The sequence below is a fragment of the Hyperolius riggenbachi genome, chromosome 2, assembly GCF_040937935.1.
Source record: "Hyperolius riggenbachi isolate aHypRig1 chromosome 2, aHypRig1.pri, whole genome shotgun sequence".
Lineage (NCBI taxonomy): Eukaryota > Metazoa > Chordata > Amphibia > Anura > Hyperoliidae > Hyperolius > Hyperolius riggenbachi.
Genome location: NC_090647.1, coordinates 259,420,728 through 259,446,297, shown reverse-complemented (window position 1 = coordinate 259,446,297; position 25,570 = coordinate 259,420,728). Strand labels below are relative to the sequence as shown.

Here is a 25,570-nt window from a genome sequence, read left to right as displayed (position 1 = left end):
CAGGAAGTAAAACTTTAAACAAAGTCCAATTTTAATCTGCACTGATTTAATTCTGTTGTCTGCTATCAAGGAAGAACATTTTATGGATGGCATTGTGGTGTTCTGCTAAAAGTTTATGTATATATGATATATAAGGGCAACAAAAGAAAATGAATAAATTGGAACAAATCATGTCTACATACTTCAAGTATTTTAACACACTGGCCCGCATTTAATTTACTTTTCTCCTAGGTGATATTTATATACCTTATCAATAACATGCCTTGCCTCAGCTCATATTGAGTTGTTAATGAATACTTTAGATCCTGTTTATGCAATGTTAGTAGCCCTACAGACCCCTAAGCAGGACATACACTCACCACTCTGATCGAATCAGTGAGAAATCGGTGCAGCATTTGGCCTGATCAATTGGCTGATCAAGCGATTTCTGGCCAAAATCGCTTGATTGGGTCGATCGGTCTGGACAGAAAATTCCGGGTTAATTGGCAGAGGATCAAGAATGCATCACTAGCGACATTTGGATTCATCAACCACCTAAGGCCCTGTTCAGACTGTCAGCGTTTGCAGAATGCGTATAAATTAAAAGAAACGCAAGGTAAAAAACGCATGCGTTTGTATGCGTTTTCTATGCGTTCATAGTTACATAGTTACATAGTTATTTTGGTTGAAAAAAGACATACGTCCATCGAGTTCAACCAGTATAAAGTACAACACCAGCCTGCTCCCTCACATATCCCTGTTGATCCAGAGGAAGGCGAAAAAACCCTTACAAGGCATGGTCCAATTAGCCCCTAAAGGGAAAAATTCCTTCCCGACTCCAGATGGCAATCAGATAAAATCCCTGGATCAACATCATTAGGCATTACCTAGTAATTGTAGCCATGGATGTCTTTCAACGCAAGGAAAGCATCTAAGCCCCCTTTAAATGCAGGTATAGAGTTTGCCATAACGACTTCCTGTGGCAATGCATTCCACATCTTAATCACTCTTACTGTAAAGAACCCTTTCCTAAATAAATGGCTAAAACGTTTTTCCTCCATGCGCAGATCATGTCCTCTAGTCCTTTGAGAAGGCCCAGGGACAAAAAGCTTATCCGCCAAGCTATTATATTGCCCTCTGATGTATTTATACATGTTAATTAGATCCCCTCTAAGGCGTCTTTTCTCTAGACTAAATAAACCCAGTTTATCTAACCTTTCTTGGTAAGCAAGACCTTCCATCCCACGTATCAATTTTGTTGCTCGTCTCTGCACCTGCTCTAAAACTGCAATATCTTTTTTGTAATGTGGTGCCCAGAACTGAATTCCATATTCCAGGTGTGGCCTTACTAGAGAGTTAAACAGGGGCAATATTATGCTAGCATCTCGAGTTTTTATTTCCCTTTTAATGCATCCCAAAATTTTGTTAGCTTTAGCTGCAGCTGCTTGGCATTGAGTACGATTATTTAACTTGTTGTCGATGAGTACTCCTAAGTCTTTCTCCAAGTTTGATGTCCCCAACTGTATCCCATTTATTTTGTATGGTGCTAGATCATTTGTACGTCCAAAATGCATGACTTTACATTTTTCAACATTGAATTTCATCTGCCATGTATGTACCCATATAGCTATCCTATCCAGATCCTGTTGCAATATGACACTATCTTCCTGAGAGTTGATGATTCTGCACAATTTTGTATCATCTGCAAAAATAGCAACATTGCTCACTACTGCATCTACTAGGTCATTAATAAATAAATTGAAGAGCACTGGACCCAGAACAGACCCCGGTGGTACCGCACTGCTAACAGTCTCCCATTTTCCGTACGATCCATTGACCACAACTCTTTGTTTTCTGTCCATTAGCCAGTTCCCTATCCATGCACACAGACTCTTTGTAAAGATCGGTGTAACACAGAGAGGATCTGATTACCGGTGATCTGCAGTATCACTGGGAATACAGATATATACCAGATTATTGATGATCTGCAGTATCACCGATAATCAGATATATAAGCTAACCTCTGGACACCTAAGTGGAGTAAGAGTGTTTGGTGCAACAGTAATACTTTGAGGACTGAGCCTCAGGAACAAGTTCCGTACAGCAAGGAGTACTGCACAAATACAGATTCCTTCCGTAGACCTGGACTCTCTCGGGGTAGGAGTCAGGCTGAAGGTAGGAAGGACAGAACGGGAGTGACACCCTGGAGGGGGTGTCACTAACAGATCTAGGAACTGCCTCTAACAGTAAGGTCAGTTCTCGAGGTCGGACAAGCCAGGTCGGAAACACACGGACAGATAAAGTACAGATTCAGAAGGCAAAAGGCGGAGTCTAAAGTATAGGCAGGGTTCGGCAACAGGGTATCAGAAATATCGAGATACAAAATCAGGAGGCAGATGCAGGGTCTAAGGACGAGCCGAGGTTCGGCAACAGAGTATCAGAATTGCAAGGTACAGGATCAGAGTTCAGCAGGATAGTCAGGCAAGCAAAGGGTCATAACAGATAATCACAATCAAACTAGTACTTTAAACTATCAACAGACTCTAACTAAGTGTAGGATTACAGCTCCAGCTGGTCCCGGCACACTTTCGGATCTGACTCAGGTCTGCGTGCTACCACGTAGTGTTTGCAACGCCAGACAACCAGCAACTGAACAGCCAGCAGTATATATACACAGACACTCTCCAGCACCTCCCTAAGTGCTGGACCAATGGGAGGACACAGAAGTGTCAGCTGACCAGCTTGGTCAGCTGACCTTCTTCTGGCTGCCATATAGGCTCTGCCTCTCTGCGCGCACGCGTGTCATTCTGAATCTTGGTGGACTATCAGTCCCAGCCACACCAGTACTGTCTTGCAATGTATCCAGCGAACCGAGCGTGGGAGCCGCCGCACCGCTCACTACACCAGCGGCGGCTTCCCCACGCTCACCCCCCTTGTCAGGGACACTGCCATGCGGCAAGTCCGCCGCCTCCAATGCGGATTCCGCCGCTCTGCCTATGCGGCATGCGGCGGTTTTTCCGCGTTGTGACGCCATGCTGGACGCGGAAACAGCCGCCTCACCCTGAGAAGCGGCAGCTTTTCCGCGTTTCTTCACAGAACCCCCCCCCCCGAGGAGTGGACTCCGGACAGCTCCTACCCGGTTTCTCGGGATGTAAGGCATGAAACTCCTTTCTTAATTCGTCCGCGTGCATGCGACTCCCAGGTACCCATGACCTTTCCTCAATGCCATACCCTTTCCAATGCACCAGGTATTGTACTGAGTTCTGTACAATGCGTGAGTCTAAAATTTTCTCTACTTCGTACTCAGGTCGGTCATCCACCATCACAGGAGGAGGAGGATTGGGACCCACATGAACTGCCAGTTTAAGCAGGGACACGTGAAAAGATCTTACGCCCCGCATGCTGGCCGGAAGATCTATGGCATAAGTGACGTTGTTGATTTTCTTAGTCACAGAAAACGGACCTACAAACCTGGGGCCCAGTTTGGCTGATGGCTGCTTCAGAGTCAAGTGACGTGTGGACACCCAGACTAAGTCCCCTGGCTGAAACTTCCATTCCAAGGAACATTTCTTGTCAGCTTAACCTTTCTGACTTTGAAACGCCTTTTCCAAATTATTCTTAACAATTCCCCAATTGTCCCTGAGTAACCTCTGCCAGACCTCCAGTGCTGGAAATGGAGTGGAGGCCACTGGCAAAGGAGAGAACTTAGGCAACCTCCCGGTCACCACCTGAAACGGAGAGAATCCCGAGGAGGAACTTTTCAAGTTATTGTGCGCAAATTCTGCGAATGGCAAAAACTTGACCCAATCGTTCTGCGCCTCAGCAACATAGCACCTCAAAAACTGTTCCAAAGACTGATTGACCCTCTCCGTTTGACCATTGGTCTGTGGATGGTAACCCGACGAAAATGACAGCTCCGTGCCCATTTGATGACAAAATGCCCTCCAAAATCCAGACACAAATTGGACTCCCCGATCTGACACGATTTTTTCCGGAATGCCATGCAACCGGAAAATGTGGATGATGAACAAATCGGCCAGTTCCTGAGCCGAGGGGAGTCCTTTTAGGGGCACAAAATGGGCCATTTTGCTAAAGCGGTCGACCACCACCCAAATGACCGACATGCCTTCAGACCTGGGAAGTTCCCCCACAAAATCCATGGACAGGTGGGTCCATGGCTCACTCGGGGTGGGCAAAGGCTGTAACCTTCCCACAGGTGCCAGCCGGGAGGGCTTACTTTTAGCACATACCGCACATTCCCTGACATACTCCCTACAATCTGTTGCCAAGGAAGGCCACCAAGCACACCTGGCAACCAGATCCTGTGTTCTGGAAGCTCCAGGGTGACCAGCATTCTTATGGGCGTGAAACATCTGCAGGATCTGAAGACGGAATGGCAGAGGAATAAACATAACCCCCTCAGGTTTTCCCTCAGGAACATCCTGCTGAAAGAAACCTAAGACCTCTGTCCAATCTTCCCAGGTTTCTGTTGCTGCTAACACTAACCTCTGCGGGATGATGGACTCAGGGGCAGAGGCTTGTGCTGTCTCCGGCTCAAAACTTCTGGACAGGGCGTCCGCCTTAATATTTTTGCTGCCTGGAGTATACGTGATTATAAATCTGAACCTCGTAAAAAATAAAGACCATCGGGCCTGACGGGGACTTAATCTCTTAGCTCCCTCGATATATTCCAAATTTTTGTGATCCGTGTAAACCGTGATTGTATGTTCTGCTCCTTCTAACCAATGACGCCATTCCTCAAAAGCCAACTTAATGGCCAGAAGTTCCCGGGTTGCCTATGTCGTAGTTCCTTTCTGCTAGTGAGAACCTGCGGGAGAAATAGGCACATGGGTGCAATCTGCCCTGTAACCCTGAACGTTGAGACAATACAGCCCCCACCCCAACCTCTGAGGCATCAACCTCTACAATAAAGGGATAAGAAATATCCACGTGTCTCAAAATGGGTGCTGAGCAAAACAACTTCTTTAGATTGGAGAAGGCTGTGACAGCCTCAGGGGACCAGTGGTTGGTATCAGCCCCCTTTTTTGTGAGACTGGTAAGGGGTGCGATGATCTTAGAGTACCCCTTTATGAACCTTCTATAGTAATTTGCAAAACCCAAAAATCTCTGGAGGGCCTTCAGCCCCACTGGCTGCGGCCATTCCAGGACAGCTGTGACTTTAGCAGGATCCATTGACAGACCTGAGGTAGAAATCACATACCCTAAAAACGTGACGGATGTCACCTCAAAAATACACTTCTCCAACTTGGCATAAAGCATATTCTGTCTCAGCTTGTTCAGCACAAATTTAACATGGATCCTGTGTTCAGAGAGGTTGTTGGAGTAGATTAGTATATCATCGAGGTATACCAGAACAAACCTCCCCAACACCTCTCTGAATACCTCATTGATAAATTCCTGGAAGACGGCCGGCGCATTACACAACCCGAAGGGCATCACTAAGTACTCGTAATGCCCGTCGGGTGTGTTAAAGGCCGTCATCCATTCATCGCCCTTTCTAATGCGGACCAGGTTGTATGCACCCCTCAGATCCAACTTTCGAGAAGATCTTAGCACTCGTGACCTGCGTGAATAAATCGTCTATCAAGGGTAACGGATAGCGATTCTTCACAGTGATTTTATTCAGACCACGGTAATCAATGCAAGGTCGAAGACCTCCGTCTTTTTTCTTAACAAAAAAGAAACCGGCCCCTGCAGGCGACCGAGAAGGGCGAATGAACCCCTTGGCTAAATTGTCACGGATGTACTCCTGCATAGCCACTTTTTCTGGACCAGACAAATTGTATAGATGACCTCTAGGGGGCATACAACCAGAACGAAGATCGATGGGGCAATCGAAAGGGCGATGAGGAGGTAACTTATCCGCAGCCTTGGGACAAAATACATCAGAATATTCAGAGTATTGCTCGGGAGCTCCTTGCACATGAATCTTGGTCTGACCCAATGTCACTTTCCCTAAACACTGCTGAGAACAGAAATCTGACCAACTAGTTAATTGCCCCGCAGCCCAGTCGATCTGTGGTGAGTGGAGATGTAACCAGGGCATGCCTAAGACAATTGTGGAGGTGGCCATGTGTAACACAAAAAAACTCAGTCTTTCCCCATGCAGTACCCCAATAGTGACCTCCACCTCTGGTGTCTGGGACAGAGGAAGATCCCTTTGCAGCGGGGAATCGTCCACAGCCGTAACCTGGATAGGTGGTTTTACTGGGGTAAGTGGAATACCCAACTTCTCTGCAAACTCGTAATTCATAAAATTAGCCGCTGAGCTTGAATCAATAAAGGCCTCAGTGGCTTCAGATTTGTCTCCCCATGTAATCGTACAGGGAAGAAGCAACCGTTTTTCTTTCAGGGGTATGAGTTGGGTGCCTAGGGTGTTACCCCTTACCACTCCTAGGCGGTAGCGTTTCCCGGCTTATTGGGACAATTTCGTACTCTATGCCCCTCTTCCGCACAATACAGACATAACATAGTTGCTCAGTCATTCTCCGTCTTCGCTCCACCTGAGTCAGTTTTGACCGACCAATCTGCATTGGCTCTGGTGGAGGCAAGACCGGCGAGGATGAGACAGGAGGCGAGGGAGTCATGGGAGTTGCAGCGGAAGGTGCAGTGTAAGATGTCACCCTGACACGATGGCTGGCCCTGGTCTGTCTCTGATAACGCAGCCTGCGATCAATGCGAATGGCCGATGAAATGGCCTCATCGATCGTTCTGGGTTCGGGCTGACTCAGCATCAGATCGGAGACCTTATCAGATAGGCCTGACAAAAAGCAATCCAACAGGGCATAGGTGTCCCACCTAGCTGTAACTGACCACCTTCTAAATTCAGCCGCATAATCTTCGACCGGACCTTTGCCTTGACGCAAAAGCTTGAGCTTCCGCTCATAAGTCGAGGCAAGGTCCGGGTCGTCGTAAATTATGGCCATGGCTTTAAAGAATTCCTCCACAGAGGTAAGGGCTAAGTCACCGGCAGGCAAATTGTACGCCCAGGTCTGGGAGTCACCAGATAGCAAGGTTTTAATAAATATGACCCGTTGGGTCTCAGTCCCCGAGGATCGGGGTCTCAACTCGAAATACGATAACACTCTACTCTTAAAATTCCGGAAGTCAGACTTGTGGCCGGAAAATTTATCAGGTACGGGCATATGTATGTCATCACTAGGAGAGGATCGCACCTCATCAACTGACGTCTGGAGGGTTTGCACAGAGCCTGATAGGGCATCAATTAATGCTCTGTGCTGGCCCAGTGCTTGATGGATGTTATCCACCGAAGTGGCAAGCACACCCAGAGGGTCAGCGCGTGCGTCCATCTGTTTTTTGGTCTGGCGTTCTGCAAAAATCGGTGTAACACAGAGAGGATCTGATTACCAGTGATCTGCAGTATCACTGGGAATACAGATATATACCAGATTATTGATGATCTGCAGTATCACCGATAATCAGATATATAAGCTAACCTCTGGACACCTGAGTGGAGTAAGAGTGTTTGGTGCAACAGTAATACTTTGAGGACTGAGCCTCAGGAACAAGTTCCGTACAGCAAGGAGTACTGCACAAATACAGATTCCTTCCGTAGACCTGGACTCTCCCGGGGTAGGAGTCAGGCTGAAGGTAGGAAGCACAGAACAGGAGTGACACCCTGGAGGGGGTGTCACTAACAGATCTAGGAACTGCCTCTAACAGTAAGGTCAGTTCTCGAGGTCGGACAAGCCAGGTCGGAAACACACGGACAGATAAAGTACTGATTCAGAAGGCAAAAGGCGGAGTCTAAAGTACAGGCAGGGTTCGGCAACAGGGTATCAGAAATATCGAGGTACAAAATCAGGAGGCAGATGCAGGGTCTAAGGACGAGCCGAGGTTCGGCAACAGAGTATTAGAATTGCAAGGTACAGGATCAGAGTTCAGCAGGATAGTCAGGCAAGCAAAGGGTCATAACAGATAATCACAATCAAACTAGTACTTTAAACTACACCAGTACTGTCTTGCAATGTATCCAGCGAACCGAGCGTGGGAGCCGCCGCACCGCTCACTACACCAGCGGCGGCTTCCCCACGCTCACCCCCCTTGTCAGGGACACTGCCATGCGGCAAGTCCGCCGCCTCCAATGCGGATTCCGCCGCTCTGCCTATGCGGCATGCAGCGGTTTTTCCGCGTTGTGACGCCATGCTGGACGCGGAAACAGCCGCCTCTCCCTGAGAAGCGGCAGCTTTTCCGCGTTTCTTCACACTCTTCCCCAGTCCTTGCATCCTCAACTTTTGCACCAGACTTTTGTGGGGAACAATGTCAAAGGCCTTTGCAAAGTCCAAGTATATCACATCTACAGCATTCCCAATATCCATATTAGCATTCACTACCTCATAAAAGCTGAGCATGTTAGTCAAACAGGACCTGTCTTTAGTAAACCCATGTTGATGCTGAGAAATAAGATTATTTTCTAGTATGAAGTCATGTATAGTATTTCTCAGTAACCCCTCAAATAGTTTGCATACAACTGATGTTAAGCTTACAGGTCTATAATTTCCTAGATCAGATTTTTTGCCCTTCTTAAGCCCCATCTACACGAAGGGACATTGCAGCGATCCGGCGGCTCGATTAGCCGCCGGATCGCCTCTTCCGCGTGCCCGCCGCGTCCCCGCTCGCCGCGCGTGCGTCGCATTCGATTCCCCGCTCGTGCCCGCTCGTCCCCGCCGGCGCCGCTTATCTCCCGCACGATTCCCTGCCATTGTCCCCTCGCGGGGATCGAGCAGGGAATCGGCGGTGCGGAGATCCGTCCTGTCGGATCTTATCTGCGGCTCGATTGATAAGGAGCATCGCGGCCGCATCTACTCGTGTAGATGCGGCTTAAAATAAAGGGAAAATGTGGGCTGTACGCCAATCCACTGGGACTCTGCCAGTTGAAAGAGAGTCACAGAAGATAAGATAAAGGGGTTTATCTATAACTGAACTTAATTCACTTAGGACCCGAGGATGCATGCCATCCGGGCCAGGTGCCTTGTCTATTTTTAATTTATTTAGTCTTGCCTTCACTTCTTCCTGTGTTAAGTATTTAGTATTACAGTTAGAAGATTGAGACTCTTCTGCCTCTGTAATTTTCAACAGTGCTGTTTCTTTTGTGAAGACAGAAGCAAAGAAAGCATTTAATAACTCTGCCTTACCTTGGTCATCCACCATTGAGTTCCCATCCTCATCCTTTAGGAGTCCTATACAGTCAACCTTTCTTTTTTTAGAGTTAATGTACTTGTAAAACTTTTTTGGGTTAGATTTGATATCCCTAGCAATTTGTTTTTCAGCTTCAATCTTTGCCAGCCTAATTTCTTTTTTACAATTTTTATTGCACTCCTTATAATTGCTTAGTGCAGCCTCAGTCCCCTCCTGTTTTAAGACTTTATAGGCATTCCTTTTCCTCTTCATTTTATCTTTAACCTTTCTATTCATCCATAGAGGCCTTTTTTTATTCCTAGACATTTTGTTTCCATATGGGATATACATACTACAATATTGATGGAGTATAAGTTTAAAAGCTTGCCATTTCCCTTCAGTGTCTTCCCCTTGTAGTACATTATCCCAGTTCACCAAACTTAGTGCCTGCCTAATTTGATTGAACTTTGCTTTTCTAAAATTCATAGTTTTAGTGGTCCCGCTGTCCCGTGGCCTATCAGTCACCAGATCAAACGTTATCATGTTGTGATCACTATTTCCCAAATGTTCTTGAACCTGCACATTTGATACATTATCTGGTCTATTAGAAATGATCAGATCCAGTAACGCATTCCCCCTAGTTGGTTCCGTTACCATTTGAGTCAAGTAATTGTCCTGTAGTGCTGCCAGAAATCTGCTGCTTTTACCAGAATGGGTAGCCTCAATACCCCAGTCAATGTCTGGAAAGTTGAAGTCGCCCATAATTATGACCTCATTTTTACTTGCAGCTTTTTCAATCTGCTGTAGTAATCGCAGTTCTGCAGCTTCATTAATAAGAGGTGGCCTGTAGCATACCCCAATAAGCAATTGGCAACTTTTATTTCCACCATGAATATTTACCCAAACGGACTCCACATCTTCGCAATCTTCCTCCATCTCATCGTTGAGGACAGCTGTAAAAGAATTCTTAACAAAGAGACAAATGCGTTTTCTATTGCGTTTTGCACACACACGTCACACAGGAAACAGAAAAGAATTATAAGAAACACAGAGGGAAACGTACGCTAAAAACGCAATAGTACGCATTTTTGATACGCATCTATAGACTTTCATTGCGTCCGTTTCTGTGCATGACGCACAGAACTGCGTGCAGCAATGAAGCTAAGAAATGTATGCGTCTCATACGCACACATGTGAATGAGGCTATTAGAAAACATTAGTAGCCATTTCTATGCGCAAAATCTGCCCGTATGCGTTCTGTAAAAAAGACTAGGAACGCACATAGTCTGAACGGGGCCTAAGGTACTCTCACCTGTCCACCGCACGGCCTGGGCTCTGCTTCTCCCCGGCATCTTCTTCATTTCTGTGTTCCCGAGTGCCTGTGTGACGTAACGCAGGGGATAGCCTCTAGTGTCTGTAGCCCCTAGTGTCTGCGCCCAGGAAAATGGAAGTGAAGACAGAGCAGCCGGCGGGGAGAAGCAGAGACGAGGATGTACAACATGACGGACAGGTGAGAACTGCACAGCTCTCGGGGAAGGGGGGGGGGGGGGGGGGGGGACACAGAAGCACACAGATTTTCAAAGATTTCATGCCACTGACCAAATTTGTTAGCAGTATAGGCACCTATATTGTATGAACCAAACGTTTAGCAAATGTACAAGGCATGAAAACCTCTAAATATAAAGATAGAGGAACTGAAAGGGATTATATACATTGATTTGTCAAAACATTAAAACCTCCTGCCTAATAGTGTACAGGTCCCCCATTGTGCTGCAAAAATAGATATGTCCCATTGAGGCATGGACTCTGCAAGACCGGCTCTAATGTTATCATGTGATGTCTGGCACTAGGTTGCTAGCAGAAGATCATTTTAAGCTGTAAATTGAGCCTTCTATGGATCAAACAGGATTTTCAGCATATCCCTCAGAAAAATGACGCAAATCATATCAAAGAAAATGGGATTTATAAGACCAAGCCACATTCTTCAAATTCTCCATGGTCCTGTTCTGATACCCATGAACCACTGTAGTTGCTTTCAGCAGTGGACAGGCTACAACATAAGCACACTAAATGTGTATTTGTCTCTGCCCACTTTTTGGTTATGGGGAGAAAAAGTATCCTACATGTTATTCCAGGTAATGTACTGTGTGTGTGCCAAATTTCATTCAAATCCGTTCACCCATTGTTGCATGATTGAGTAACAAACATCCAAACATCCAAACTTTCACATTTATAATATTAGTGAGATACATGTTCCTCAGATGATGGTTGGTAAATAACTATTTATTTTTTTCCTAGGATACAATTGGACAGTGCTCGGATCATAAGCTATGTCCATCCGAGGGCTGAAGAAGAAAAAAGTTCAGAAGATTTTTAAGGTTAAGGTTACAACAATGGAATCTGAAATGGAAATCAATTGTGAGGTTTGTTTTTAAAGCTACTGGGAAGTCCGATGCAACATCCATTTTGGATGCCTATACATTGTCCTGAATTATGTTGAGTAACATGACCATTGTGCTGTGTTGATAGAGTATTGAAAAAACGTGGTTGGTTGCAAAATGTGCACATGCCGAACTAGGCAACAGGGTAGAGAACGCCGCACATTAATACTAGACGCTAAACTGAAAATCTATGTAATTGTGGGGCAAGACAACAGGCAGCATTAAAAGGAAGAGGGGAGTGGGTTATAGGAGCAGTATAATAGGGCACATTATAAGGGGACTAAAATAGAGGAAAGGGGGCAGAACAATAGGAGGGCAGCAATTACAAGCTCTGAGACAAGGAAGCGGTATTATGAATGTCAATATAATAGTGGGTAATTTAAAAAGGAGCACTATTATAGGGGGCCACTATAATAATGAGCACCTTAATTGGGCACTGTTATAATGAGCACTATAAAGGAGGCTCACTGTAATTGTGGGGGCTATAATAATAAGCACTATGATAAAAGTAAGTATGATAAGGAGCACTATTATGAAAGACATGGAATGCGTAATGTGTAAAGAGGCAACATGGAATGGGGCTAAACAAGGAAGCTGTTACAATGACAAAAAAAAAAAAAAAAACTATACTCAATAATAATAATAATAATAAACTTAAACTTGTATTCAGGGCAGGGGTGCCTCTGGCCATTTTGTCACTCCAGGCAAGGAGACCTGTGGCGCTCTACCCCCCCCCCCCCCCTGCCCTCTCCATGAATTGAAAATATTCGCAATGCGGCAGCTTTTCACCAGAAAATAATCGTATTACAGTAGTGGTTCAGCGCAATACTACGAGCCACCGATCTACCGCCACTATACCACTGTGTCCAATTGTAAAAATGTACTGCTTGATTGTACTTTTGGTACATTTTTGCCATGGATTGATTGAAATTCTGATCGATGTGGTAGTTGATAATCGCCATATTCGATCATTTTGAAAGAATCCCTCTGTAAAAATGAATGCATGTATTGACAGCTATAGGCTAGGGTTACTAATAACAAGATTGGGTGATTCAATTGTAAGGGTAAGATTGGGGGGGGGGGGGGGTCAAAGTAGAGAGTAACAAGGAACATTTATAATTACTTTTTTCCTGGCGGACTCAGTGCTGACTCGCTCAGTAGGCGTTAGCAGTGTTAGGGAGTCTTGCCCAAGGTCTCCTACTGAATAGGTGCTGGCTTACTGAGTAGGAAGAAGCAGAGATTTGAACCCAAGTTGCCTGTGCCAGAGGCAGAGCCCTTAACAATTACACTATCCAGAGAGAGGAGGAAAAGCACTTTTATTTTGCTTTCCTTTAAGACAAGAAGACAGCCAGCACTAGGGGAAGGGGGGGAATCAAAGGTGAATGAGGGAGAGAGGAGGAGTGGAGAGAGACTGAGAATAGCCTGAAATGGAGCAGACAGCTTATCTGTATTGCAGCCACATCACACAGAGGCGACTTGCCTGTAATGTGACTCCTGGCCCTGCCAATCTCTCACACAAGGCTGCAGCAGCCCTCCTGGAGTCTAAGGACTGTCTAAATCTTTTCAACCTGTGTAATACATACCTCCCAACTTTTTGAGATGAAAAAAAGAGGGACACTTCTGCCATGCCCCTGCCACACCCCTGATCACTCCCCCGTCACACCCCTAGTCACGCATACCATACAGATTTCATGAGAAAAATATGTTGTTTTATAATTCAAACCACACTGGTCCTTTCTATCCTGGGTCATTTTCCTTCATATTAACATTTTAAAAATAGTAATATATCAATGTAAAGGATGGGAATAAAGTTTACAGTCAAACACATTTTTAGTAGAGCTATATAGATTTACATAGAAAGAGGGACAAAATCCTGAAAGAGGGACATATGAGGAGGAAAGAGGGACAGAGTGACAGGGCTCCCAAAGAGGGACTGTCCCTCCAAAAGAGGGACATTTGGGAGCTACAACCTTATCTAGCTGACCACATGCAGTCTTTACAATGGTGAGAAAGCAGACAGTTTTTTTTCTAAGGACACTGTAGGAGATAAGCCTCTCTTCTGCATCATGCTGTGTACATTTACCAGCTTGCCATCAAATTGTACATTTATTTCCCTCAGCCAGCCTAGTGCTTCACATTGTTGGCTCTCCATAAACCACAGAATTATACACTGTACCAGCAGCAAGGGGGAAAAAATCTCACTCCTTCCTCCTGGCTAGTCCCGTTCTGGAATGCACACAAAGACACCATCCTCCTCTTAAGTCATAAGGAGGGGCGGGCAGGACAGGAGTCACACAGACATACTCTAGATCCTGAGATAACACTAACATTAGGGAATGCCATACAAAGTGTTGTAGACAGGGCCGGCACTAGACTTTTTGCCGCCTGAGGCAAAAGTAGAAAAAAATCGCCGCCCCCCCCCCCAGCCGTGGGGGGGGGGGGGGGGGTGCCGAGCTGGAGGGGTAGCTAGCAGAAAGGGAGAATTGGGCCTAGCGGCGGGGAGGGGGGTCGGACCCCCCCCTCCCTCGCCTGGGTCCCCCGATCTGCGCTCCTCCTCCAGCGTAAAGTACCAGCCAGCGCGCATATGTTGAAGAGGCAACGGGCGGAGGAATCACTCACCTTTTCCGCGTTCCATCGTGCGCTCCACTGACGTCACTTCCTGCAAGGCCGTCAACTTACAATACAGTGGGCGTCGTTGCCGGAAGTGACGTCAGTGCGATGGAACGCGGAAGAGGTGAGTGATTCCCCCGCCTGTTGCCTCTTCGTCATATGCACGCTGGCTGGTACTTTACGCTGGAGGAGGAGCGCAGATCGGGGGACCCAGGCGAGGGAGGGGGGGGTCCGACCCCCCTCCCCGCCGCTAGGCCCAATACCCTGTTTCTGCCCGCTACCCCTCCAGCTCGGCGGGCGGCCCCAGCGTCCATGGAGAGGCGGGTGCCGGCGCCAGGGCCGCCATCAGAAATTTTGGGGCCCCTCGCACATCATCAGGCCTGCCCCCCCCCTCCCAAGCCCACCCACTGGCTGCTGAGCCCGCTCAATAGCCACCCCACCCCCGTGCCCGTAGCGTCAAAAACTGTGCATGGCTCCAAAGAAAGTGGCACGCACAGCACGACGCAGTAAAAAAGTGTCTCCCTCTGTGTCACCCTCTGTGTCACATCAGTTTGTGCAACAGTGAGGTTAGTGTTAGGTGTAGTGATGGGAAGGCTTGTGTTAAGTGGTCAGTGTAGGTTCAGGGAGGTCAGTGTGGGTGCAGGGAGAGGTCAGTGTGGGTGCAGGGAGAGGTCAGTGTAGGTTCTGAGAGGTCAGTGTGGGTGCTTGGAGGTCAGGTCAGTGTGGGTTCTGGGAGGTCAGTGTAGGTTCTGGGAGGTCAGTGTGGGTGCTTGGAGGTCAGGTCAGTGTAGGTTCTGGGAGGTCAGTGTGGGTGCTTGGAGGTCAGGTCAGTGTAGGTTCTGGGAGGTCAGTGTGGGTGCTTGGAGGTCAGGTCAGTGTAGGTTCTGGGAGGTCAGTGTGGGTGCTTGGAGGTCAGGTCAGTGTAGGTTCTGGGAGGTCAGTGTGGGTGCTTGGAGGTCAGGTCAGTGTAGGTTCTGAGAGGTCAGTGTGGGTGTTGGGAGGTCAGGTCAGTGTAGGTTCTGGGAGGTCAGTGTGGGTGCTTGGTCAGGTCAGTGTAGGTTCTGGGAGGTCAGTGTGGGTACTTGGAGGTCAGGTCAGTGTAGGTTCTGGGAGGTCAGTGTAGGTTCTGGGAGGTCAGTGTGGGTGCTTGGAGGTCAGGTCAGTATGTGTGCTTGGAGGTCAGGTCAGTGTAGGTTCTGGGAGGTCAGTGTGGGTGCTTGGAGGTCAGGTCAGTGTAGGTTCTGGGAGGTCAGTGTGGGTGCTGAGAGGTCAGTGTGGGTACTTGGAGGTCAGGTCAGTGTAGGTTCTGGGAGGTCAGTGTGGGTACTTGGAGGTCAGGTCAGTGTAGGTTCTGGGAGGTCAGTGTAGGTTCTGGGAGGTCAGTGTGGGTGCTTGGAGGTCAGGTCAGTGTAGGTTCTGGGAGGTCAGTGTGGGTGCTGAGAGGTCAGTGTGGGTGCTTGGAGGTCAGGTCAGTGTAGGTTCTGGGAGGTCAGTGTGGGTGCTTGGAGGTCAGGTCAGTGTGGGTTCTGGGAGGTCAGTGTAGGTTCTGGGAGGTCAGTGTGGGTGCTGAGAGGTCAGTGTGGGTGCTTGGAGGTCAGGTCAGTGTAGGTTCTGGGAGGTCAGTGTAGGTTCTGGGAGGTCAGTGTGGGTGCTGAGAGGTCAGTGTGGGTGCTTGGAGGTCAGGTCAGTGTAGGTTCTGGGAGGTCAGTGTGGGTGCTTGGAGGTCAGGTCAGTGTGGGTGCTTGGAGGTCAGGTCAGTGTAGGTTCTGGGAGGTCAGTGTAGGTTCTGGGAGGTCAGTGTGGGTGCTGAGAGGTCAGTGTGGGTGCTTGGAGGTCAGGTCAGTGTAGGTTCTGGGAGGTCAGTGTAGGTTCTGGGAGGTCAGTGTAGGTTCTGGGAGGTCAGTGTGGGTGCTTGGAGGTCAGGTCAGTGTGGGTGCTTGGAGGTCAGGTCAGTGTAGGTTCTGAGAGGTCAGTGTGGGTGCTTGGAGGTCAGGTCAGTGTAGGTTCTGGGAGGTCAGTGTGGGTGCTTGGAGGTCAGGTCAGTGTAGGTTCTGGGAGGTCAGTGTAGGTTCTGGAAGGTCAGTGTGGGTGCTTGGAGGTCAGGTCAGTGTAGGTTCTGGGAGGTCAGTGTGGGTGGCGAGAGGTCAGTGTGGGTGCTTGGAGGTCAGGTCAGTGTAGGTTCTGGGAGGTCAGTGTAGGTTCTGGGAGGTCAGTGTGGGTGCTTGGAGATCAGGTCAGTGTAGGTTCTGGGAGGTCAGTGTAGGTTCTGGGAGGTCAGGTCAGTGTAGGTTCTGGGAGGTCCGTGTGGGTGCTTGGAGGTCAGGTCAGTGTAGGTTCTGGGAGGTCAGTGTGGGTGCTGAGAGGTCAGTGTGGGTGCTGGGGGACGGAGAGACACCAGGATTTAGGCCAAAGTGCTGTGTGGGGGCGGGGCTTACCGGACGTGGTGGGCGGGGCTTACCGGGAGTGGTGGGCGGGCTTACCGGGAGTGGTGGGCGGGGCTTCTTTTCGTGGCCAGGCGATCTTTATTGAAAACTTCTCTTCTTGAGGTCTGGCTGGGTGAGCCAGCCCATCACCTCAGTCATCTTGCCTCCTCCATCTTCAGCAGCACCAGGCCTCCTCCATTCCCAGCATGCTACCTGCAGCTCCTCCTCCCAGACCCTCCTTAGCTGGACGGCAGCCAGCCTGGCCGTGTCTTTGTATGCACCACAGACCACCCACAGCAGGCATGTCGGGACTTTGGGGTGGGGCCTACCGGGGGAAATCCCGCCCTCCCATTGGCTCAGTCTGACACTGGCTTCACCCTCCTCTGTGATTGGCTGGCATCATCACTTGCTGCAGCAGCCGCTCGCAGTTACCAGACATGACATGCTGGGAGCAGGGGGCCTGTAGCGGAGCCGCAGTAAGTGAGCAGGGGGCCCGGGCCCCCCCTTGGGAGCCTCAGGCGGCTGGGCCCATCACTTTTGTATCGGCTGTCCCCCCCTGATGGCGGGGGTGGATGCTGCCCCCGCAGATTTGCCGCCTGAGGCAAATGTTTCACCCCGCCTCATGAGCGGGCCGGCCCTGGTTGTAGACAAAAGGTTTGTAGATTCCTTATTTGAGGCTGAGCAGCAGAGGCTTTCATTAGAACTTTTTATCTTTGTTCCCTGAGTTTTCAGCCTCTAAGGACAGGAAAAATAAACTTTTTTTCCCTCAAAGCCGCCCTGCAATAAATCTGACGCTCTAGGCAATTAGCTGGTCAGTTGGTCTCTAGAAGCGCCTCTGATTAAGGGGTTTCCTGAGATCTCAAAATTATTTGCAGGGTTCCTCCAGGGTATTCAGGTTAAAGGGACTCCGAGCAGTGCCTGTGGTTATGCCTTTAAGCAAACCCACAACTAATTAATTATATCCTCACACCTATCAGCATGAGGTTTGTAATTATATCCACCTGGGTTCCTTGTATTTCATTGCATTGTGCTGAATTGAGCTGCCGACTTTGGGGAAAACTCGTCCTGTGTAATAAAATACTGGACTCCAAAAAGTGCAGAAACTATGGAAAGATGCATATCATTTTTAAGCTCTCTTTCTCCTCTTTCCAATGATATATAAACCGCCACCCTACGCCTTTTAGTTTTCGCTATTTTCGCGATCGAAATAGCGAAAACTAAAAGGCGTGGGGCGGCGGTTTATATATTGTTGGAAAGAGGAGAAAGAGAGCTTCAAAATTATATGCATCTTTCCATAGTTTCTGCACTGCTCAGAGTCCCTTTAAGAAAAGATGGTTAAGGTGTCATCATATTGAACATTGAATAGGAATAAGTTTGCAAGATACACCTTTTAAAGGACAACTGAAGCGAGAGGGATATAGGGGTGTGCATATTTCCTTTATCATTCTGATCCTCTCCCTCAAATACTTTTAGCCATAGACCCTGAACAAGCATACAGCAGATCAGGTGTTTCTGACATTTTTTGTCAGATCTAACAAGATTAGCTGCATGCTTGTTTCTGGTGTTATTCAGACACTACTGCAGCCAAATGGCTGGATAGTGGCTGGATAGTGTACTGGTTAAGGGCACTGCCTTTGACATGGGAGACCAGGGTTCGATCCTGGCTAGGGTCAGTACCTATTCAGTAAGGAGTTCAAGGCAAGACTCCCTAACACTGCAGGGTGGCCTCCTGAGCGCGTCCCAGTGGCTGCAGCTCTTGAGCGCTTTGAGTCCAACAGGAGAAAAGCGCTATACAAATGTTCAGATTATTATTATTATTATTATATTATTATTATTATTATTATTATATTATTAAATGGATCAGCAGGACAGCCAGGCAACTGGTATTGTTTAAAAGGAAATACATATGGCAGTCTCCATATTCTTCTCACTTCAGTTGTCCTTTAAGATGTTCTTTTTTTAAATTTTGCCCTTTACAAGTTATTAGCTGCCAAAAGTATTTAGAATGTCTCTCACGCGTTGCCAGACCCACTGTAATGAATGTGAAGTCACCCTCAGCACTGCAGGCAAAGTAACCTTTTGGATTGGTTGGTGAATCCACACAGCGTACACTTTTGATTGTATGTACAATTGATACAATCTACAATCTGATATAGAGATCGGGTCGCTGCCACCAATTCGCAATAAGCATGTGAATACACCAATCTAACTCTAGCTAAATCCTGTAGGAAAAAAAGGTTATTCAACAACCATTGTAGAGATAACAAAATGTAACGATATTAATAAAACGGTTATGGTAACATTTCCCTTAGGAGATGAGGAACTCTTTGCGGCTTTCAGAACAAGCAGTTGGACAAACGTTTTTTAATCATTTATTTTATAATAAAATAATGCTTAAACTAAATACAGCAATTGGAACAGATTGTTCTAGTTAAATAATAAAGGATTATACTTGAAAATAATAACTAGGTATAGTCTGAACAGTTGGTCAAGTTACTGTGTCCTTTGAAATTGGAAGTCCAAAACAGCAGATATAATAGTCCAATTATGGAGAGCTCAGATCTGTGATGGAATATGGATACTGGCTGGGAAGGACTCTCTCTGACAGATTGGGTGTCCACCCATTTAACCCTTTCTCCACTGGAGGGTGCAGATGGTAATAAGAGATGATTCCCCCACCCCTAGCAAACTGACCTTAGGTTGAGGTCCGGTTTGTGTTAGGGACAGAGTTTGGTAATTTCTCCAATTATGCCATAACTCGGCGGATATCCGACATATAATACAAAAAACAACATTTTACACTCAGTCATCATGCTCTGGAGCCATAGATATCAAACATGTTTGTTTTACCGGCCTCCTTGTCTAAGGTATTAATATCTCAGGCTGTGGGATAGCTAGACGCATCATCAACCTCTGAAAAGGTATATTGCTTTTGCCGTATTACACACTGTGAATTAGGAATGACTGGGCAAAGCGGATCCGGAATATTCATCAAACTATGACACCATGTGGAAATATATATATATATATATATATATATATATATATATATATATATATGTTTAAATAAGGGCTACTATAGGACACACCAGGTGAATGTCTCTTTGTCATTTATAGGTTTATGAACGGTGTGCTGTTCTGGCTTAGCTTTAAGTCCCCTATTGTAGTAGGAACCAGGAATATAAAATGGATCTGCTGTGGAGTTTTTTTATGGAAACATCTCCAAGGAGAAACACACGCTACATCATTTCCTACAGAGAGTGACTGGTTTTTGGACTGGCAGAATATTTTCTTGTTTTTTTAAGTGAGACTGGGGGCCTAAAGGGGTACTCTGAATCACAACTTTGTGCGCATTTTCACACGCTGGGCGCATTTAGCACAGGTGAATCCGTCACCCCCCCCCCCCCCCCCCCATATATATATAAAGTGTTTTCCATAATTATACATACCCTTGGCAAATTTTGACTTAAAAGTAACTTTTATTTGACTTCTATTTACAAGTAATTTTTTGACAGGAAGTGACATAGGTATTTCCCAAAAGATAATAAGACGATGTACAAGAGGCATTACTGTGAAAAAAAAACATTTCTCCGCTTTTATTTACATTTCAGCAAAGACTGTCCAGTCCAAAATTATTCACGCCCTTCTCAATAATCAATAGAAATGACTTGACATGACTATTGGCTATTACAGCATTCAAACACTTCCTTTAATTGCAGACCAGCTTTTTGCATGTCTCCACAGGTATTTTTGCCCATTCATCTTTAGCAATAAGCTCCAAATCTTTCAGGTTGGAGGGTCTTCTTGCCATCACCCTGATCTTTAGCTCTCTCCACAGATTCTCAATTGGATTCAAGTCAGAACTGTGCCTGGGCCATTCCAAAACGTTAATGTTGTTGTCTGCTAACAATTTATTTACCACTTTTGCTATTTGTTTTGGGTCATTGTCATGCTGAAATGTCCATGATGCTCAAGGCCAAGTTTCTCTGCAGATTTCCTGATGTTGTCGCTGAGAATCCTCATGTATTGCTCTTTTTTCATGGTGCCGTTAACTGTGATACGGTTCCCTGGTCCATTGGCTGAAAAACACCACCAAAGCATTAGGTTCCCACCACCATGTTTGACAGTGGGGATGGTGTTCTTTGGGTTGAAGGCTTTATGTCAAATGAAGGAAACATCATTGTGACCAAACAATTCAATTTTTGTTTCATCTGACCATAACACAGAAGACCAGAAGTCTTCTTCTTTGTCCAGATGAGCATTTGCAAAGGCCAAGCGAGCTTTTGTGTGCCTTATCTGGAGAAGTAGTGTCCGCCTTGGTCTGCATCCATGGAACCCATCAGTGTGCAGTGTCCATTGGATTGTCTGACTCGAGACATTGCCACCAGCAGAGCCCAGATTCACCAGGACGGCCTTGGTGGTGATCCTTGTATTTTTTTAACACCTCTCTCACTATCCTCCTGGCCAGCACAGGTGTCACTTTTGGCTTCTGATCTTGTCCTCTGAGATTTTCCACAGTGCAGAATATCTTGTATTTTTTAATAATACTTTGCACTGTAGCCACTGGAATTTGAAAAAATTTAGAAATGGCCTTGTAGCCATTTCCTGACTTGTGAGCAGGTACAATGCGCAGCCGCAGGTCCTCACTGAGCTCCTTTGTCTTAGCCCTGACTGTCCACAAACCAACTGCAGAGAGCTGCTGTTTTTCACCTGTTGAAACTGTCCAGGAAACTGTTCATCTAGGAATGCTCTGACCTGGCACCCATAATGTGGTGGTGCGCCATCTTGCAGGAAAAACTCGCATATCCAGTGGCCTTGAGGTTTCCATTGATGAAGAATCAACTATCAACTATCTTTGTACCCCATATACCACACCATACCATCAATTTTTTTTCTTCCAACAGTCTTGGAGGGATCTATTGAATGTGGGTTAGTGTCAGACCAATAGCGGTGGTTTTGTTTGTTAACTTTACCATTCACATAAGAGTTTGCCTCATCACTGAACAAAATCTTCTGCGTAAACTGAGGGTCCTGTTCCAATTTTTGTTTTGCCCATTCTGCAAATTCAGTGCACCGATCTGGGTCATCCTCGTTGAGATGCTGCAATAGCTGGAGTTTGTAAGGGTGCCATTTGTGAGTAGCTAATATCCGCCGAAGCGACTAATGCCACTCTCCAGTGACATGCGGCGAGTGCTACGCTGTGGGCTCTTGCTGAATGAAGCTAGGACAGATACTGATGTTTTTTCATTAGTGACAGATTTCATGCATCCACATTTTGGCAAATCCAACACTGAACCAGTTTCATGAAACTTAGTAAGCAGTTTGGTAACTGTAGCATGGGAGATGGGTGGTCTCGTTGGGTGTCTTGCATTGAAATCTGCTGCAATGACCCGGTTACTGCGTTCACCAGACATCGACACAATTTCTATCCGCTCCTCACGTGTTAATCTCAGCGACATGTCAATGGCTGTAAACAAAGAGAAACTTGTAAATAACTCATGAAAGAATAAAGTTATGTTAAAACCAAGCACACCATTGTTTTTCTTGTGAATTTCCCAATAAGTTTGATGTGTCAAATGAACCTCTTCCTATTGAAAAAAACAAAAGTTGGATTCAAAATGGCCAACTTCAAAATGGCCACCATGGTCACCACGCATATTGAAAAGTTTCCCCTCTCACAAATACTAATGTGCCACAAACAGGAAGTTAATATCACCAACCATTCCCATTTCATTAAGGTGTATCCATATAAATGGCCCACCCTGTGTGTGTGTGTGTGTGTGTGTATATATATTATATATATATATATATATATATATATATATATATATATATATATATATGGAAACGTCTCCAAGGAGAAACACACGCTACACCATTTCCTACAGAAAGTGACTGGTTTTTGGACTGGCAGAATATTTTCTTGTTTTTTTAAGTGAGGCTGGGGACCTAAAGCGGTACTCCGAATCACAACTTTGTGCGCATTTTCACACGCTGGACGCATTTAGCACAGGTGAATCCGTCACACCCCCCTATAGTCTCGCGCATGTTGCCTTGCAGGAATTGGGATTCGATCCGCAACTTTTCACACGGCGGGCAAGGTAAGTGCAGAAAATAATGGTCTTGGCATTTCCTTGGCTGAGTCGATCTGCCAGCCAGGTTGATCGATGGCTGAGACATCAGGGGCCAGTGTACACATGCTAGATTCTCAGCAAAAGTGGTCTTTATAGGCTGAGTTTCATCCAGCATGTGTACACAGCTTATGAATGAGTCTGGAGATAACATGGTAGATTATTTGCACTACAGCTAAAAGGACAACAGAGAAGGAAGCCTGAGATAAAAAGCTTATCAGCCTTAAAGTAAACCGGAAAAATTTAAATAATAAAAAAAAATACTTTCCTCGGAGGTAGAAGGCTCTGGATCCTAATAAGGCTTCCCCCGTCCTCCTCAGCCAGCCCAATCCAGCACGGAGACTACTACACAAAGTAAAACAATAACAATACCAGTGGCCTGCCTGCGCAGGCGCACTAGCATCTTTCCACTCAGGAAATAGCCGAGCCCAGTCGAGTCCTCTCTATTGCACGGGCTTGTGCTTGTGCAGTAGAATGGAAAACATCAGGCTAGTGTGCCTGTGCAGGAGCGGCGACAAACACCAACAAGCTGACTGCTGAATCCCATCTGCTGAGGAGGACAGGGGAAGCCTCATTAGTATCCAGAGGCTTCCGCATCCAAAGGTAAGTACCCCATGTGCCATTTTTTTCCCCTAAAAGTACACTTTAATATAGAAAATGTGATAGTCCATTTACCTTACTCCAAGATAAAATACTGTGTCCAACCTTTTTTTTTAAGAACATTACAAACAAGGAAATAAAGTATGCAAAGGTAAATATTACAATAACTTAACTTGGGAAAACTTTTGTTCAACAGATCCTTAAAGGGATACTTAAGTCAAGGGGCAAAAATGAGTTTAACCCAGGAGGCCGCAATAGCAGCATAGGGGGCGATATTATGGCTGGGAACGTGGAAAATCACTCGCGTTCCCATGCCTGTCGGCCGGTGACGGCGAAACCGGAAGTCGCCGCCGGCGGGTCCAGGAGCATCAGAGCGGGGCTGCGAGGGCACCGATCGGCTGCAGGGGGCTGAGGAATGCCCCAGGTGAGTTAAACTCATTTTTGCCCCTTGACTTAAGTATCCCTTTAAGAGGGACTTTGGACCACTCACACCAGGTATCGAAAAGCTATTGGGTTCTCATATCTGCAGACATACAAAACCATGAGAATTCATATCATATGAGAACTCAACATCATATACTTCTCCTCACTTCCTGTAGGCAAAATATAAGTATAGAAGGAGATATGTTCAGTAAGGCCCGGTTCACATTAGCGGTGGCCGTCCGGAATCGCCGTGCCGGAGCCGGACCGCTTGCAGAACGGACGGAACGGACGCACGGCATGGCAATTAAAGCCTATGCGTCTGTTCACATGCGTCCGTTCTGCCGGACCGGAGCCGGCCCGGATCCGGACTCCGGCGTCCGTTCCAACATGCGCTATTTTTGGGTCCGGCTCCTCCGGCAGCCGTATCCGGGGCGGAGCCGGACTGCACCATCCGGCCAATACAAAGCAATGAGAACCGGAGAGCGCACAACACACTGGCTAAAAATCCGGATGTTCTACCCCACTTCCTATGCGGATTGTTGCGGCGATTTTGGATGGGGACACATGGGCAAGCATTTTGGAGTGGAGCAGCAGTGACTTTACACGAGCTGGAGATGTTGGCAGCATGTCGGAGGTGGAGGTGAGTGCTAAACAGCAGAGGGCCTGATTCCACAGGTCCCCCTTCTGCTGACCTCCCAGACCCCAACATTTTTTTGGTTTGTACTTAACTTTTGCCAAACGGATCCGGATCGCATCCTGATGAACACCTGATGCAACCTGACCGGATCCGGATCGGATCCGGATCAGAACCGTACGGTTCCGATCCGGATCCGGTCCGGATCCGGTCAGGTCATCCGGTCCGTTTGGCAGACAACCGCAAGTGTGAACCGGGCCTAAGGGGAAAAGAGCAATTGGGTTTAGGATTACGGCCCATATGCAATTACCCTTTTCACCTGAGTTTTCTCCTAAGTGATATTTTCACAACTTGTAAATAAAATGCATTTCAAACCCCCAGCAAGCAAGAAAATACTCAAAATAGTTTTAGTAATACTTTTTCACCTATTTTTGGTACTTTTTCAAATGCAGAGTGCAAAAAAATTATTTTAAATACAAGATTATTATTATTTTTTATTTATATAGCGCCAACATATTCCGCAGCGCTTTACAAAGCACAAAAAGACGACAAGGGGAACATAGATACACTAACAAAATGTACAACAGAGTCCCAAGCACCACAAATATTGTGCCATAAACAGTAAACATTAGGAGGATGACCCTGCCCTTGCGAGCTTACAATCTAATGGGTAGTTGGGGACACACTAGGTAAGGGGGTGGAGGATGGATGAGGCAGTGACCCTTTGCCTCTGATTACATTTTGTCAGATAAGTAAATAAGGGCTATAGAATGTTCTAAACTTGTCTGAAAAGGTGTGTTTTAAGAGTGCGTTTGAAGATGTCCAGGTTTGGAGCATGACGTACAGGCTGTGGAAGAGAGTTCCAGATAAGGGATGATGCTCGTGTAAAGTCTTGGATGCGAGCATGAGAGGAGGTGATCAGCTTAGAGGCCAGAAGAATTTCTTGGGAGGAGCGGAGGTTGCGGGAGGGACAATATCTTGAGATTAGTGATGAGATGTATGGAGGGCACAACTCCATGGAGGGCTTTGTATGTTAGAGTCAGGAGTTTGAACTGGATCCTCTGGGTAATGGGTAACCAGTGGAGAGAATGGCACAGTGGGGCTGCATCGGAAGAGCGTGTGGAGAGGTGAATGAGGCGGGCCGCTGAATTTAGAAGGGATTGGAGGGAT

The 25,570-nt window shown here is 46.7% G+C and overlaps 1 protein-coding gene across 3 annotated transcripts in view; it reads left to right on the top strand.

Moving 5' to 3' along the window:
- The window catches only part of LOC137546286 (merlin-like), a 97,075-nt gene that overhangs the window by 3,664 nt on the left and 67,841 nt on the right, over positions 1–25,570 (top strand). For 2 of the 3 annotated variants that reach the window (XM_068268566.1, XM_068268567.1), the window contains exon 2: positions 11,437–11,561. In XM_068268566.1, the coding sequence (XP_068124667.1) occupies positions 11,469–11,561 (93 nt within the window). In that variant the 5' untranslated portion in view covers positions 11,437–11,468. Of the gene's footprint in view, positions 1–11,436; positions 11,562–25,570 lie in introns of those variants that run through there. The other variant, XM_068268568.1, reaches the window with a different exon arrangement.